Raw genomic sequence first — 17,557 nt, 5'->3', positions numbered from 1 at the left:
ATATTTATTTCATTTCATTTGCGATTTTCATGAATAGTTTACGTTGCGTTATGGTAATGAGCTTGAGGCTGTATTCACGATCCCGGATCCGGGATGGCTAGAATCAAGAGGTTAAACGCTTTACAGTGAAGATCTGTGAAGTTATTTGGATTTTAACAAATTATCTTAAAAAGACAGGGTCCTGAAAAAGGGATGTGTATTTTTTTGCTGAGATTAGATTAACAGCAAACGCCACTGAGAAGTTGACCATATTGAAAGAGTGTCCAGGCACTGAGATGATGATGCCATATTAAATAGACAGTGTCCAGGCACTGAGATGATGATGCCATATTAAATAGACAGTGTCCAGGCACTGAGATGATGATGATGCCATATTAAATAGACAGTGTCCAGACACTGAGATGATGATGATGCCATATTAAATAGACAGTGTCCAGGCACTGAGATGATGATGATGCCATATTAAATAGACAGTGTCCAGGCACTGAGATGATGCCATATTAAATAGACAGTGTCCAGACACTGAGATGATGATGATGCCATATTAAATAGGCAGTGTCCAGGCACTGAGATGATGATGATGCCATATTAAATAGGCAGTGTCCAGGCACTGAGATGATGATGATGCCATATTAAATAGGCAGTGTCCAGGCACTGAGATGATGATGATGCCATATTAAATAGGCAGTGTCCAGACACTGAGATGATGATGATGCCATATTAAATAGACAGTGTCCAGACACTGAGATGATGATGCCATATTAAATAGACAGTGTCCAGGCACTGAGATGATGATGATGCCATATTAAATAGACAGTGTCCAGACACTGAGATGATGATGCCATATTAAATAGACAGTGTCCAGACACTGAGATGATGATGCCATATTAAATAGACAGTGTCCAGACACTGAGATGATGATGCCATATTAAATAGACAGTGTCCAGACACTGAGATGATGATGCCATATTAAATAGACAGTGTCCAGACACTGAGATGATGATGATGCCATATTAAATAGACAGTGTCCAGGCACTGAGATGATGATGATGCCATATTAAATAGACAGTGTCCAGGCACTGAGATGATGATGATGCCATATTAAATAGACAGTGTCCAGGCACTGAGATGATGATGATGCCATATTAAATAGACAGTGTCCAGACACTGAGATGATGATGCCATATTAAATAGACAGTGTCCAGACACTGAGATGATGATGATGCCATATTAAATAGACAGTGTCCAGGCACTGAGATGATGATGATGCCATATTAAATAGACAGTGTCCAGACACTGAGATGATGATGCCATATTAAATAGACAGTGTCCAGACACTGAGATGATGATGCCATATTGAAAGACAGTGTCCAGGCACTGAGATGATGATGCCATATTGAAAGACAGTGTCCAGGCACTGAGATGATGATGCCATATTGAAAGACAGTGTCCAGGCACTGAGATGATGATGCCATATTAAATAGACAGTGTCCAGGCACTGAGATGATGATGCCATATTGAAAGACAGTGTCCAGGCACTGAGATGATGATGCCATATTAAATAGACAGTGTCCAGGCACTGAGATGATGATGCCATATTGAAAGACAGTGTCCAGGCACTGAGATGATGATGCCATATTAAATAGACTGTTCAGCCACTGAGATGATGATGATGCCATATTAAATACTGTTCAGCCACTGAGATGATGATGATGCCATATTAAATAGACTGTTCAGCCACTGAGATGATGATGATGCCATATTAAATAGACTGTTCAGCCACTGAGATGATGATGATGCCATATTAAATAGACTGTTCAGCCACTGAGATGATGATGCCATATTAAATAGACTGTTCAGCCACTGAGATGATGATGCCATATTAAATAGACTGTTCAGCCACTGAGATGATGATGCCATATTAAATAGACTGTTCAGCCACTGAGATGATGATGCCATATTAAATAGACTGTTCAGCCACTGAGATGATGATGCCATATTAAATAGACTGTTCAGCCACTGAGATGTTGATGCCATATTAAATAGACTGTTCAGCCACTGAGATGTTGATGCCATATTAAATAGACTGTTCAGCCACTGAGATGATGATGCCATATTAAATAGACAGTGTTCAGCCACTGAGATGATGATGCCATATTGAAAGACAGTGTCCAGTCACTGAGATGATGATGATGCCATATTAAATAGACTGTTCAGTCACTGAGATGATGATGCCATATTAAATAGACTGTTCAGCCACTGAGATGTTGATGCCATATTAAATAGACTGTTCAGCCACTGAGATGTTGATGCCATATTAAATAGACTGTTCAGCCACTGAGATGATGATGCCATATTAAATAGACTGTTCAGCCACTGAGATGTTGATGCCATATTAAATAGACTGTTCAGCCACTGAGATGTTGATGCCATATTAAATAGACTGTTCAGTCACTGAGATGATGATGCCATATTAAATAGACTGTTCAGCCACTGAGATGTTGATGCCATATTAAATAGACTGTTCAGCCACTGAGATGTTGATGCCATATTAAATAGACTGTTCAGCCACTGAGATGATGATGCCATATTAAATAGACTGTTCAGTCACTGAGATGATGATGCCATATTAAATAGACTGTTCAGTCACTGAGATGATGATGCCATATTAAATAGACTGTTCAGCCACTGAGATGTTGATGCCATATTAAATAGACTGTTCAGCCACTGAGATGATGATGCCATATTAAATAGACTGTTCAGCCACTGAGATGATGATGCCATATTAAATAGACTGTTCAGCCACTGAGATGATGATGCCATATTAAATAGACTGTTCAGCCACTGAGATGATGATGCCATATTAAATAGACTGTTCAGCCACTGAGATGATGATGCCATATTAAATAGACTGTTCAGCCACTGAGATGATGATGCCATATTAAATAGACTGTTCAGCCACTGAGATGATGATGCCATATTAAATAGACTGTTCAGCCACTGAGATGATGATGCCATATTAAATAGACTGTTCAGTCACTGAGATGATGATGATGCCATATTAAATAGACTGTTCAATCACTGAGATGATGATGCCATATTAAATAGACTGTTCAGCCACTGAGATGATGATGCCATATTAAATAGACTGTTCAGCCACTGAGATGTTGATGCCATATTAAATAGACTGTTCAGCCACTGAGATGATGATGCCATATTAAATAGACTGTTCAGCCACTGAGATGTTGATGCCATATTAAATAGACTGTTCAGTCACTGAGATGATGATGATGCCATATTAAATAGACTGTTCAGTCACTGAGATGATGATGCCATATTAAATAGACTGTTCAGCCACTGAGATGATGATGCCATATTAAATAGACTGTTCAGCCACTGAGATGATGATGCCATATTAAATAGACTGTTCAGTCACTGAGATGATGATGATGCCATATTAAATAGACTGTTCAGCCACTGAGATGATGATGCCATATTAAATAGACTGTTCAGCCACTGAGATGTTGATGCCATATTAAATAGACTGTTCAGTCACTGAGATGATGATGATGCCATATTAAATAGACTGTTCAGTCACTGAGATGATGATGCCATATTAAATAGACTGTTCAGTCACTGAGATGATGATGCCATATTAAATAGACTGTTCAGCCACTGAGATGATGATGCCATATTAAATAGACTGTTCAGCCACTGAGATGATGATGCCATATTAAATAGACTGTTCAGCCACTGAGATGATGATGCCATATTAAATAGACTGTTCAGCCACTGAGATGATGATGCCATATTAAATAGACTGTTCAGCCACTGAGATGATGATGCCATATTAAATAGACTGTTCAGCCACTGAGATGTTGATGCCATATTAAATAGACTGTTCAGCCACTGAGATGATGATGCCATATTAAATAGACTGTTCAGCCACTGAGATGATGATGCCATATTAAATAGACTGTTCAGCCACTGAGATGATGATGCCATATTAAATAGACTGTTCAGCCACTGAGATGATGATGCCATATTAAATAGACTGTTCAGCCACTGAGATGATGATGCCATATTAAATAGACTGTTCAGCCACTGAGATGATGATGCCATATTAAATAGACTGTTCAGCCACTGAGATGATGATGCCATATTAAATAGACTGTTCAGCCACTGAGATGATGATGCCATATTAAATAGACTGTTCAGCCACTGAGATGATGATGCCATATTAAATAGACTGTTCAGCCACTGAGATGATGATGCCATATTAAATAGACTGTTCAGCCACTGAGATGATGATGCCATATTAAATAGACTGTTCAGCCACTGAGATGATGATGCCATATTAAATAGACTGTTCAGCCACTGAGATGATGATGCCATATTAAATAGACTGTTCAGCCACTGAGATGATGATGCCATATTAAATAGACTGTTCAGTCACTGAGATGATGATGATGCCATATTAAATAGACTGTTCAGTCACTGAGATGATGATGCCATATTAAATAGACTGTTCAGCCACTGATGCCATATTAAATAGACTGTTCAGCCACTGAGATGATGATGCCATATTAAATAGACTGTTCAGCCACTGAGATGATGATGCCATATTAAATAGACTGTTCAGATGCCACTGTTCAGAGATGATGATGCCATATTAAATAGACTGTTCAGCCACTGAGATGATGATGCCATATTAAATAGACTGTTCAGCCACTGAGATGATGATGCCATATTAAATAGACTGTTCAGCCACTGAGATGATGATGCCATATTAAATAGACTGTTCAGTCACTGAGATGATGATGATGCCATATTAAATAGACTGTTCAGTCATGATGATGATGCCATATTAAATAGACTGTTCAGCCACTGAGATGATGATGCCATATTAAATAGACTGTTCAGCCACTGAGATGTTGATGCCATATTAAATAGACTGTTCAGCCACTGAGATGATGATGCCATATTAAATAGACTGTTCAGCCACTGAGATGTTGATGCCATATTAAATAGACTGTTCAGCCACTGAGATGATGATGCCATATTAAATAGACTGTTCAGTCACTGAGCCATATTAAATAGACTGTTCATGATGATGCCATATTAAATAGACTGTTCAGCCACTGAGATGATGATGCCATATTAAATAGACTGTTCAGTCACTGAGATGATGATGATGCCATATTAAATAGACTGTTCAGCCACTGAGATGATGATGCCATATTAAATAGACTGTTCAGCCACTGAGATTATGATGATGCCATATTAAATAGACTGTTCAGCCACTGAGATGATGATGATGCCATATTAAATAGACTGTTCAGCCACTGAGATGATGATGCCATATTAAATAGACTGTTCAGCCACTGAGATGATGATGCCATATTAAATAGACTGTTCAGCCACTGAGATGATGATGCCATATTAAATAGACTGTTCAGCCACTGAGATGATGATGCCATATTAAATAGACTGTTCAGCCACAGATGTTGATGCCATATTAAATAGACTGTTCAGCCACTGAGATGATGATGCCATATTAAATAGACTGTTCAGCCACTGAGATGATGATGCCATATTAAATAGACTGTTCAGCCACTGAGATGATGATGCCATATTAAATAGACTGTTCAGCCACTGAGATGATGATGCCATATTAAATAGACTGTTCAGTCACTGAGATGATGATGATGCCATATTAAATAGACTGTTCAGTCACTGAGATGATGATGCCATATTAAATAGACTGTTCAGCCACTGAGATGATGATGCCATATTAAATAGACTGTTCAGCCACTGAGATGATGATGCCATATTAAATAGACTGTTCAGCCACTGAGATGATGATGCCATATTAAATAGACTGTTCAGCCACTGAGATGATGATGCCATATTAAATAGACTGTTCAGCCACTGAGATGTTGATGCCATATTAAATAGACTGTTCAGCCACTGAGATGTTGATGCCATATTAAATAGACTGTTCAGCCACTGAGATGATGATGCCATATTAAATAGACTGTTCAGCCACTGAGATGATGATGCCATATTAAATAGACTGTTCAGCCACTGAGATGTTGATGCCATATTAAATAGACTGTTCAGCCACTGAGATGATGATGCCATATTAAATAGACTGTTCAGCCACTGAGATGATGATGATGCCATATTAAATAGACTGTTCAGCCACTGAGATGATGATGATGCCATATTAAATAAAGACTGTTCAGCCACTGAGATGTTGATGCCATATTAAATAGACTGTTCAGCCACTGAGATGATGATGCCATATTAAATAGACTGTTCAGCCACTGAGATGATGATGCCATATTAAATAGACTGTTCAGCCACTGAGATGATGATGCCATATTAAATAGACTGTTCAGCCACTGAGATGATGATGCCATATTAAATAGACTGTTCAGCCACTGAGATGTTGATGCCATATTAAATAGACTGTTCAGCCACTGAGATGTTGATGCCATATTAAATAGACTGTTCAGCCACTGAGATGATGATGCCATATTAAATAGACTGTTCAGCCACTGAGATGATGATGCCATATTAAATAGACTGTTCAGCCACTGAGATGTTGATGCCATATTAAATAGACTGTTCAGCCACTGAGATGATGATGCCATATTAAATAGACTGTTCAGCCACTGAGATGTTGATGCCATATTAAATAGACTGTTCAGCCACTGAGATGATGATGCCATATTAAATAGACTGTTCAGCCACTGAGATGATGATGCCATATTAAATAGACTGTTCAGCCACTGAGATGTTGATGCCATATTAAATAGACTGTTCAGCCACTGAGATGTTGATGCCATATTAAATAGACTGTTCAGCCACTGAGATGATGATGCCATATTAAATAGACTGTTCAGTCACTGAGATGATGATGATGCCATATTAAATAGACTGTTCAGCCACTGAGATGATGATGCCATATTAAATAGACTGTTCAGCCACTGAGATTATGATGATGCCATATTAAATAGACTGTTCAGTCACTGAGATGATGATGATGCCATATTAAATAGACTGTTCAGTCACTGAGATGATGATGCCATATTGAATAGACTGTTCAGCCACTGAGATGATGATGCCATATTAAATAGACTGTTCAGCCACTGAGATGATGATGCCATATTAAATAGACTGTTCAGCCACTGAGATGATGATGCCATATTAAATAGACTGTTCAGCCACTGAGATGATGATGCCATATTAAATAGACTGTTCAGCCACTGAGATGTTGATGCCATATTAAATAGACTGTTCAGCCACTGAGATGTTGATGCCATATTAAATAGACTGTTCAGCCACTGAGATGATGATGCCATATTAAATAGACTGTTCAGCCACTGAGATGATGATGCCATATTAAATAGACTGTTCAGCCACTGAGATGTTGATGCCATATTAAATAGACTGTTCAGCCACTGAGATGATGATGCCATATTAAATAGACTGTTCAGCCACTGAGATGATGATGATGCCATATTAAATAGACTGTTCAGCCACTGAGATGATGATGATGCCATATTAAATAGACTGTTCAGCCACTGAGATGTTGATGCCATATTAAATAGACTGTTCAGCCACTGAGATGATGATGCCATATTAAATAGACTGTTCAGCCACTGAGATGATGATGCCATATTAAATAGACTGTTCAGCCACTGAGATGATGATGCCATATTAAATAGACTGTTCAGCCACTGAGATGATGATGCCATATTAAATAGACTGTTCAGCCACTGAGATGTTGATGCCATATTAAATAGACTGTTCAGCCACTGAGATGTTGATGCCATATTAAATAGACTGTTCAGCCACTGAGATGATGATGCCATATTAAATAGACTGTTCAGCCACTGAGATGATGATGCCATATTAAATAGACTGTTCAGCCACTGAGATGATGATGCCATATTAAATAGACTGTTCAGCCACTGAGATGATGATGCCATATTAAATAGACTGTTCAGCCACTGAGATGATGATGCCATATTAAATAGACTGTTCAGCCACTGAGATGATGATGCCATATTAAATAGACTGTTCAGCCACTGAGATGATGATGCCATATTAAATAGACTGTTCAGCCACTGAGATGTTGATGCCATATTAAATAGACTGTTCAGCCACTGAGATGATGATGCCATATTAAATAGATTGTTCAGCCACTGAGATGTTGATGCCATATTAAATAGACTGTTCAGCCACTGAGATGATGATGCCATATTAAATAGACTGTTCAGCCACTGAGATGTTGATGCCATATTAAATAGACTGTTCAGCCACTGAGATGATGATGCCATATTAAATAGACTGTTCAGCCACTGAGATGTTGATGCCATATTAAATAGACTGTTCAGCCACTGAGATGATGATGCCATATTAAATAGACTGTTCAGCCACTGAGATGATGATGCCATATTAAATAGACTGTTCAGCCACTGAGATGTTGATGCCATATTAAATAGACTGTTCAGCCACTGAGATGTTGATGCCATAGTGTCAGTGACAGTGTCCAGTACTCACCCTAAAGGACAGTTCTAGGTTCTCTCCTCCCCACACATCCATGCCCATGTCATATGTGCCCAGGTGCTCAAAGTACGCCTTGCTCACTGCAAACAGCCCACCAGCCATGGTAGGAGACCTGAGAGAGAGATCATAGTGGAACATGGAGTTGAGCCCCATCAATAGTCACAGTGAGACTTGAAGACTTTTAAAATTACCTGTCACCTGGCCAAGAGGGCAGCTAAAGTAAAAGCAATGTTTTGGTCTAGTTGCATCACCAATCAAACTAGATAACTGATTAACTCAAGGATTGGAAGAGAGAAGGAAAGATGCATTTCAAACCATTTCAAACAAGGCCGGAGAGTATTTGAGTTGGGATTATAACTTTTAGTCAGAGCATTAGGGTCCTGATCAAAAGTAGTGCACTATATAGGGAAAAGCTTGCCATTTTGGACACAGACAGAGATCTAATTTTGTAATCAAACTGATCAGACGGACCTGATAGGTTCGATGCGGGACTTGCGTTTCTTGCGTTCGACCTCAGGGATAGCGTGCCACTGGAAGGTCAGCCTCCAGTCGAAGCCTCCGATCATGGGCTCATCTGTCTGCATGTAGAACTCAAACGAGTTCCAGTCGATGGTGTCGATCACCGGACACACGATAGTGCTCTCATTCTCACCAATCCTGGAGGGAGGAGAAGATACACATGAAACTTACACACATGAAACTGTAATCACATTGTCAATATGGTGGCTATGTGACACGCACACACCTCTCTAGCAGCGGCTCGATCCAGCCGGGGACACACTCGCAATGACAGTCCAGGAAGGTCAGTACGTCACCCGTGGCGTAGCTGGCGCCGATGAGCCTCGCCCTGACCAGCCCCTCCCTCTTGTTGGTGCGGATGAGGCGGACACGCTCCCAGTTACTGATGTACTGCTCCAGCTGAGACTTCAGATAGACTGGGTTTCACAGAGAGATGGTCAAGGCTTCACTCTCTACCCCTTCCCTCGCACTACCCTCTTCTCCCGCCCTCTCCCACAACCCTCGCTCGTGCACTACCCTCTCTCTCTCCCATGCACTAACCTCTCTACCCTCTCTCTCTCTACCCTCTCTCTCTCTCTACCCGCTCATGCACTACTCTCTCTCTCGCTCATGCACTACTCTCTCTCTCTCGCTCATGCACTACCCTCTCTCTCTCGCTCATGCACTACCCTCTCTCTCTCTCGCTCATGCACTACCCTCTCTCTCTCTCGCTCATGCACTACCCTCTCTCTCTCTCTCTCTCTCGCACATGCACTACCCTCTCTCTCTCTCGCTCATGCACTACCCTCTCTCTCTCTCTCGCTCATGCACTACCCTCTCTCTCGCTCATGCACTACCCTCTCTCTCGCTCATGCACTACCTCTCTCTCTCTACCCTCTCGCTCATGCACTACCCTCTCTCTCTCCCTCATGCACTACCCTCTCTCCCTCTCTCTCATGCACTACCCTCTCTCTCTCTCTCTCTCTACCCTCTCGCTCATGCACTACCCTCTCTCTCTCCCTCATGCACTACCCTCTCTCCCTCCCTCTCATGCACTACCCTCTCTCTCTCTCTCGCTCTCTACCCTCTCTCTCTCTCTCTACCCTCTCTCTCTCTCTCTCCCCGCTCTCGCTCATGCACTACCCTCTCGCTCATGCACTACCCTCTCGCTCATGCACTACCCTCTCTCTCTCGCTCATGCACTACCCTCTCGCTCTTGCTCATGCACTACCCTCTCGCTCTTGCTCATGCACTACCCTCTCGCTCTTGCTCATGCACTACCCTCTCGCTCTTGCTCATGCACTACCCTCTCGCTCTCGCTCATGCACTACCCTCTCGCTCTGAGATGCTCATGCACTACCTCTCAGCCTCTGAGATGCTCATGCCACTACCCTGTTCGCTCTCGCTCATGCACTGCCCTCTAGACTGTTCTCGCTCATGCACTACCCTCTCTCTCTCGCTCATGCACTACCCTCTCTCTCCCTCTCTCTACCCTCTCTACCGTCTCTCTCTCTCTACCCTCTCTAGCTCATGCACTACTCTCTCTCTCTCTCATGCACTTCCCTCTCTCTCCCTCTCATGCACTTCCCTCTCTCGCTCATGCACTTCCCTCTCTCTCCCTCTCATGCACTTCCCTCTCTCGCTCATGCACTACCCTCTCTCTCTCTCTCTCACACATGCACTACCCGCTCTCTCAGCACATGCACTGACCCGCTCTCAGCCACTGAGATGCACTAAATAGCTGTTCAGCCACTGAGATGCACTGACCTGCTCTCTCTCTCGCTCATGCACTAACCCGCTGTCTCTCTCGCTCATGCACTACCCGCTCTCTCTCTCGCTCATGCATTGATGCCATATTCTCTCTCGCTCATGCACTATGCCCGCTCTCTGTTCAGCCATGCACTGACCCGCTCTCTCTCTCGCTCATGCTGACCATCTCTCTCTCTCTCGCTCATGCACTACCCCTCTCTCTCTCTCACTCTCTCTCTCATGCACTAGCCCTCTCTCTCTCTCTCTCTCTCATGAGACTGACCATATTAAATAGACTCTCTCTCTCTCTCTCATGCACTACCCTCTCTCTCTCTCTCATTCACTCAGCCACTAGATCTCTCTCTCTCTCATGACTACCCACTCGCTCTCGCTCATGCACTACCCTCTCGCTCTCGCTCATGCACTACCCTCTCTCTTCGCTCATGAGACTGACCCTCTCTCTCTCATGCACTACCCTCTCTCTCTCTCTCATGCACTACCCACTCTCTCTCTCTCATGACTGTTCACCACTCTCTCTGCTCTCTCATGCACTACCCTCTCTCTCTCTCTCTCTCTCATGCACTACCCTCTCTCTGATCTACCCTCTCTCGCTCATGCACTACCCTCTCTGTCTACCCTCTCTCTACCCTCTCTCTCTCTCTCTCTCTCAGCTCATGCACTACCCTCTCTCTAGACTCTCGCTCATGCACTTGCCCTCTCTCTCTCTCGCTCATGCACTTCCCTCTCTCGCTCATGCACTACCCTCTCTCTCTCTCGCTCATGCACTACCCTCTCTCTCTCTCTCGCTCATGCACTAGCCCTCTCTCTCTCTCTCTCTCTCTCGCTGAGATGATGATGCACTTCAGCCCTCTCTCTCTCTCGCTCATGAGACTTGCCTCTCTCGCTCATGCACTACCCTATTCTCTCTCGCTCATGCACTGATGCCCTCTCTCTGTTCAGCCTCTCGCTCATGCACTACCCTGTTCAGCCTCTCTCTCTCTCTCTGCACATGAGACTACCCTCTCTCTCTCTCGCACATGCACTACCCTCTCTCTCTCTCTCAGCCACATGCACTACCCTCTCTCTCTCTCGCTCATGCACTACCCTCTTCTCTCTCTCTCACTCATGCACTACTGCCTATTCTCTCTCGCTCATGCACTACCCTCTCTCTCTCAGCTCATGCACTACCCTTTCTCTCTCTCTCTCGCTCATGCACTACCTTCAGCCTCTCTCTACCCTCTCTCGCTCATGCACTACCCTCTCTCTCTCTACCCGCTCATGCACTATGCCCTCTCTAAATCTCTCTCTCTCGCTCATGCACTACCCTCTCTCTCTCGCTCATGCACTACCCTTTCTCTCTCTCTCTCGCTCATGCACTACTGTTCACTCTCTCTCACCTCTCTCGCTCATGCACTACCTTCTCTCTCTCTACCCGCTCATGCACTACCCCCTCTCTACCCTCTCTCGCTCATGCACTACCCTCTCGCTCATGCACTACCCTCACTCATGCACTACCCTCTCTCTCTCGCTCATGCACTACCCTCTCTCTCTCGCTCATGCACTATCCTCTCTCTACCCTCTCTCGCTCATGCACTACTCTCTCTCTCTACCCTCTCTCTACCCTCTCTCTCTCTCTCTCTCTCTCTCATGCACTACCCTCTCTCTCTCTACCCTCTCTCGCTCATGCACTACCTCTCTCTCTACCCTCTCTCTACCCTCTCTCTCTCTCTCTCTCTCTCTCTCTCTCGCTCATGCACTACCCTCTCTCTCTCTCGCTCATGCACTTCCCTCTCTCTCTCTCGCTCATGCACTTCCCTCTCTCGCTCATGCACTACCCTCTCTCTCTCTCTCGCTCATGCACTACCTCTCTCTCTCTCTCGCTCATGCACTACCCTCTCTCTCTCTCTCTCTCCCACTGCACTACCCTCTCTCTCTCTCGCACATGCACTACCCTCTCTCTCTCTCGCACATGCACTACCCTCTCTCTCTCTCGCACATGCACTACCCTCTCTCTCTCGCTCATGCACTACCCTCTCTCTCTCTCTCACTCATGCACTACCCTCTCTCTCTCTCGCTCATGCACTACCCTTTCTCTCTCTCGCTCATGCACTACCCTTTCTCTCTCTCTCTCGCTCATGCACTACCTTCTCGCTCTCTACCCTCTCTCGCTCATGCACTTCCCTCTCTCTCTCTACCCGCTCATGCACTACCCTCTCTCTCTCTCTCTCTCTCGCTCATGCACTACCCTCTCTCTCTCGCTCATGCACTACCCTTTCTCTCTCGCTCATGCACTACCCTTTCTCTCTCTCTCTCGCTCATGCACTACCTTCTCTCTCTCTACCCTCTCTCGCTCATGCACTACCTTCTCTCTCTCTACCCTCTCTCGCTCATGCACTACCCTCTCTCTCTCTACCCGCTCTCGCTCATGCACTACCCCCTCTCTACCCTCTCTCGCTCATGCACTACCCTCTCGCTCATGCACTACCCTCACTCATGCACTACCCTCTCTCTCTAGCTAATGCACTACCCTCTCTCTCTCGCTCATGCACTATCCTCTCTCTACCCTCTCTCGCTCATGCACTACTCTCTCTCTCGCTCATGCACTACCCTCTCTCTACCCTCTCTCGCTCATGCACTACTCTCTCTCTCTCTCTCTCGCTCATGCACTACCCTCTCTCTCTCGCTCATGCACTACCCTCTCTCTCTCTCATGCACTACCCTCTCTCTCTCGCTCATGCACTACCCTCTCTCTCTCGCTCATGCACTACCCCTCTCTCTCTCTCTCTCTCTCTACCCTCTCTCTACCCTCTCTCTACCCGCTCATGCACTACCCTCTCTCTCGCTCATGCACTACCCTCTCTCTCGCTCATGCACTACCTCTCTCTCTACCCTCTCGCTCATGCACTACCCTCTCTCTCCCTCATGCACTACCCTCTCTCCCTCTCGCTCATGCACTACCCTCTCTCTCTCCCTCATGCACTACCCTCTCTCTCTCTCGCTCTCTACCCTCTCTCTCTCTCTCTCGCTCTCTACCCTCTCTCTCTCTCTCTACCCTCTCTCGCTCATGCACTACCCTCTCTCGCTCATGCACTACCCTCTCGCTCATGCACTACCCTCTCGCTCATGCACTACCCTCTCTCTCTCGCTCATGCACTACCCTCTCTCGCTCATGCACTACCCTCTCTCTCGCTCATGCACTACCCTCTCGCTCTCACGCACTACCCTCTCGCTCTCGCTCATGCACTACCCTCTCTCTCTCGCTCATGCACTACCCTCTCTCTCTCGCTCATGCACTACCCTCTCTCTCCCTCTCTCTACCCTCTCTACCGTCTCTCTCTCTCTACCCTCTCTAGCTCATGCACTTCTCTCTCTCTCGCTCATGCACTACCCTCTCTCTCTCGCTCATGCACTTCCCTCTCTCTCTCTCTCATGCACTTCCCTCTCTCGCTCATGCACTACCCTCTCTCTCTCTCTCGCACATGCACTACCCTCTCTCTCACACATGCACTACCCGCTCTCTCGCACATGCACTACCCGCTCTCTCGCACATGCACTACCCGCTCTCTCGCACATGCACTACCTGCTCTCTCTCTCGCTCATGCACTACCCGCTCTCTCTCTCGCTCATGCACTACCTCTCTCTCTCTCTCTCATGCACTACCCTCTCTCTCTCATGCACTACCCTCTCTCTCTCTCTCATGCACTACCCTCTCGCTCTCGCTCATGCACTACCCTCTCTCTCTCGCTCATGCACTACCCTCTCTCTCTCTCGCTCATGCACTACCCTCTCTCTCTCGCTCATGCACTACCCTCTCTCTCTCGCTCATGCACTACCCTCTCTCTCTCGCTCATGCACTACCCTCTCTCTCTCGCTCATGCACTACCCTCTCTCTCTCGCTCATGCACTACCCTCTCTCTGCTACCCCTCTCTCTCTCTCGCTCATGCACTACCCTCTCTCTCTCTCTCATGCACTACCCTCTCTCTCTCTCATGCACTCCCCTCTCTCTCTCTCTCTCTCTCTCTCTCTCATGCACTACCCTCTCTCTCTCTCATGCACTACCCTCTCTCTCTCTCTCTCTCATGCACTACCCTCTCTCTCTCTCTCTCTCATGCACTACCCCCTCTCTCTCTCTCTCTCTCATGCACTACCCTCTCTCTCTCATGCACTACCCTCTCTCTCTCATGCACTACCCTCTCTCTCTCTCTCTCTACCCTCTCTCGCTCATGCACTACCCTCTCTCTCTACCCTCTCTCTACCCTCTCTCTCGCTCATGCACTACCCTCTCTCTCTCGCTCATGCACTTCCCTCTCTCTCTCATGTACTTCCCTCTCTCGCTCATGCACTACCCTCTCTCTCTCTCGCTCATGCACTACCCTCTCTCTCTCTCTCGCTCATGCACTACCCTCTCTCTCTCTCTCTCGCTCATGCACTACCCTCTCTCTCTCTCTCTCGCACATGCACTACCCTCTCTCTCTCTCGCACATGCACTACCCTCTCTCTCTCTCGCACATGCACTACCCCCTCTCTCTCTCGCTCATGCACTACCTCTCTCTCTCTCTCTCTCGCTCATGCACTACCCTCTCTCTCTCTCGCTCATGCACTACCCTTTCTCTCTCTCTCTCGCTCATGCACTACCTTCTCTCTCTCTACCCTCTCTCGCTCACACTACCCTCTCTCTCTCTACCCGCTCATGCACTACCCTCTCTCTCTCTCTCTCTCTCTCGCTCATGCACTACCCTCTCTCTCTCGCTCATGCACTACCCTCTCGCTCATCTCTCTCTCTCGCTCATGCACTACCTTCTCTCTCTCTACCCTCTCTCGCTCATGCACTACCCTCTCTCGCTCATGCACTACCCTCTCTCGCTCATGCACTACCCTCTCTCGCTCATGCACTACCCTCTCTCGCTCATGCACTACCCTCTCTCTCTCTCTCTCTCTCTCTCTCTCGCTCATGCACTACCCTCTCTCTCTCGCTCATGCACTCCCCTCTCTCTCTCTCATGCACTACCCTCTCTCTCGCTCGCTCATGCACTACCCTCTCTCTCTCTCGCTCGCTCATGCACTACCCTCTCTCTCTCTCGCTCGCTCATGCACTACCCTCTCTCTCTCTCGCTCGCTCGCTCATGCACTACCCTCTCTCTCTCTCTCGCTCGCTCATGCACTACCCTCTCTCTCTCGCTCGCTCATGCACTACCCTCTCTCTCTCGCTCGCTCATGCACTACCCTCTCTCTCTCGCTCGCTCATGCACTACCCTCTCTCTCTCTCGCTCATGCACTACCCTCTCTCTCTCTCGCTCATGCACTACCCTCTCTCTCTCTCGCTCATGCACTACCCTCTCTCTCTCTCGCTCATGCACTACCCTCTCTCTCTCTCGCTCATGCACTACCCTCTCTCTCTCGCTCATGCACTACCCTCTATCTCTCTCGCTCATGCACTACCCTCTCTCTCTCTCGCTCATGCACTACCCTCTATCTCTCTCGCTCATGCACTACCCTCTATCTCTCTCGCTCATGCACTACCCTCTCTCTCTCGCTCATCATGCACCCCTCTCTCGCTCATGCACTACCCTCTCGCTCATGCACTACCCTCTCGCTCATGCACTACCCTCTCTCGCTCATGCACTACCCTCTCTCTCGCTCATGCACTACCCTCTCTCTCGCTCATGCACTACCCTCTCTCTCTCTCTCGCTCATGCACTACCCTCTCTCTCTCTCTCGCTCATGCACTACCCTCTCGCTCATGCACTACCCTCTCGCTCATGCACTACCCTCTCGCTCATGCACTACCCTCTCGCTCATGCACTACCCTCTCTCTCTCGCTCATGCACTACCCTCTCTCTCGCTCATGCACTACCCTCTCCCTCTCTCGCTCATGCACTACCCTCTCCCTCTCTCGCTCATGCACTACCCTCTCCCTCTCTCGCTCATGCACTACCCTCTCTCGCTCATGCACTACCCTCTCTCTCGCCCTACCCTCTCTCTCGCCCTACCCTCTCTCTCTCTCGCTCATGCACTACCCCCTCTCTCTCTCTCTCATGCACTACCCTCTCTCTCTCGCTCATGCACTACCCTCTCTCGCTCATGCACTACCCACTCTCGCTCATGCACTACCCACTCTCGCTCATGCACTACCCGCCCACTCTCGCTCATGCACTACCCGCCCTCTCTCGCTCATGCACTACCCGCCCACTCTCGCTCATGCACTACCCGCCCACTCTCGCTCATGCACTACCCGCCCTCTCTCGCTCATGCACTACCCTCTCTCTCTGCATGCACTACCCGCCTCTCTCGCTCATGCACTACCCGCCCTCTCTCGCTCATGCACTACCCGCTCTCTCTCGCTCATGCACTACCCGCCCTCTCTCGCTCATGCACTACCCGCTCTCTCTCGCTCATGCACTACCCGCTCTCTCTCGCTCATGCACTACCCGCTCTCTCTCGCTCATGCACTACCCGCTCTCTCTCGCTCATGCACTACCCGACCCGCTCTCTCTCGCTCATGCACTACCCGCTCTCTCTCGCTCATGCACTACCCGCTCTCTCTCGCTCATGCACTACCCGCTCTCTCTCGCTCATGCACTACCCGCCCACTCTCGCTCATGCACTACCCGCCCACTCTCGCTCATGCACTACCCGCCCTCTCTCGCTCATGCACTACCCGCCCACTCTCGCTCATGCACTACCCGCCCACTCTCGCTCATGCACTACCCGCCCACTCTCGCTCATGCA

At 46.9% G+C, this 17,557-nt stretch overlaps 1 protein-coding gene and 1 long non-coding RNA gene across 12 annotated transcripts in view; both read right to left on the bottom strand.

The window, feature by feature from the left end:
• Positions 1–17,557, bottom strand: part of LOC118373223 (polypeptide N-acetylgalactosaminyltransferase 4-like) — a 75,797-nt gene that overhangs the window by 11,854 nt on the left and 46,386 nt on the right. For all 7 annotated transcript variants that reach the window (XR_008070659.1, XM_052470013.1, XM_052470011.1 and 4 more), the window contains exons 4-6: positions 9,326–9,515; positions 9,052–9,237; positions 8,575–8,692 (exon numbers count right to left, since the gene is read on the bottom strand). Coding sequence is in view for 6 of the 7 variants with exons in the window: in XM_052470013.1 (XP_052325973.1) it covers positions 8,575–8,692; positions 9,052–9,237; positions 9,326–9,515 (494 nt within the window). In the remaining variant the exon portion in view is untranslated. The remainder of the gene's footprint in view (positions 1–8,574; positions 8,693–9,051; positions 9,238–9,325; positions 9,516–17,557) is intronic.
• Positions 9,604–16,793, bottom strand: LOC127909303 (uncharacterized). Of its 5 annotated transcripts, none has more exons than XR_008070705.1 (4): positions 16,393–16,793; positions 14,313–14,713; positions 10,505–10,737; positions 9,604–9,801 (listed from the first exon to the last, which is right to left on the bottom strand). It is a non-coding gene; the product is annotated as an uncharacterized LOC127909303 (long non-coding RNA). The 5 variants fall into 5 exon arrangements; XR_008070706.1 differs by having other exon boundaries at positions 14,313–14,688; XR_008070708.1 differs by having other exon boundaries at positions 14,313–14,663.

This window comes from Oncorhynchus keta, chromosome 19 (assembly GCF_023373465.1).
Source record: "Oncorhynchus keta strain PuntledgeMale-10-30-2019 chromosome 19, Oket_V2, whole genome shotgun sequence".
In the NCBI taxonomy this organism is placed as follows: Eukaryota; Metazoa; Chordata; class Actinopteri; order Salmoniformes; family Salmonidae; genus Oncorhynchus; species Oncorhynchus keta.
Note: the sequence above shows the minus strand (reverse complement) of the source record. Positions and strands in the feature narration are given on the sequence as shown.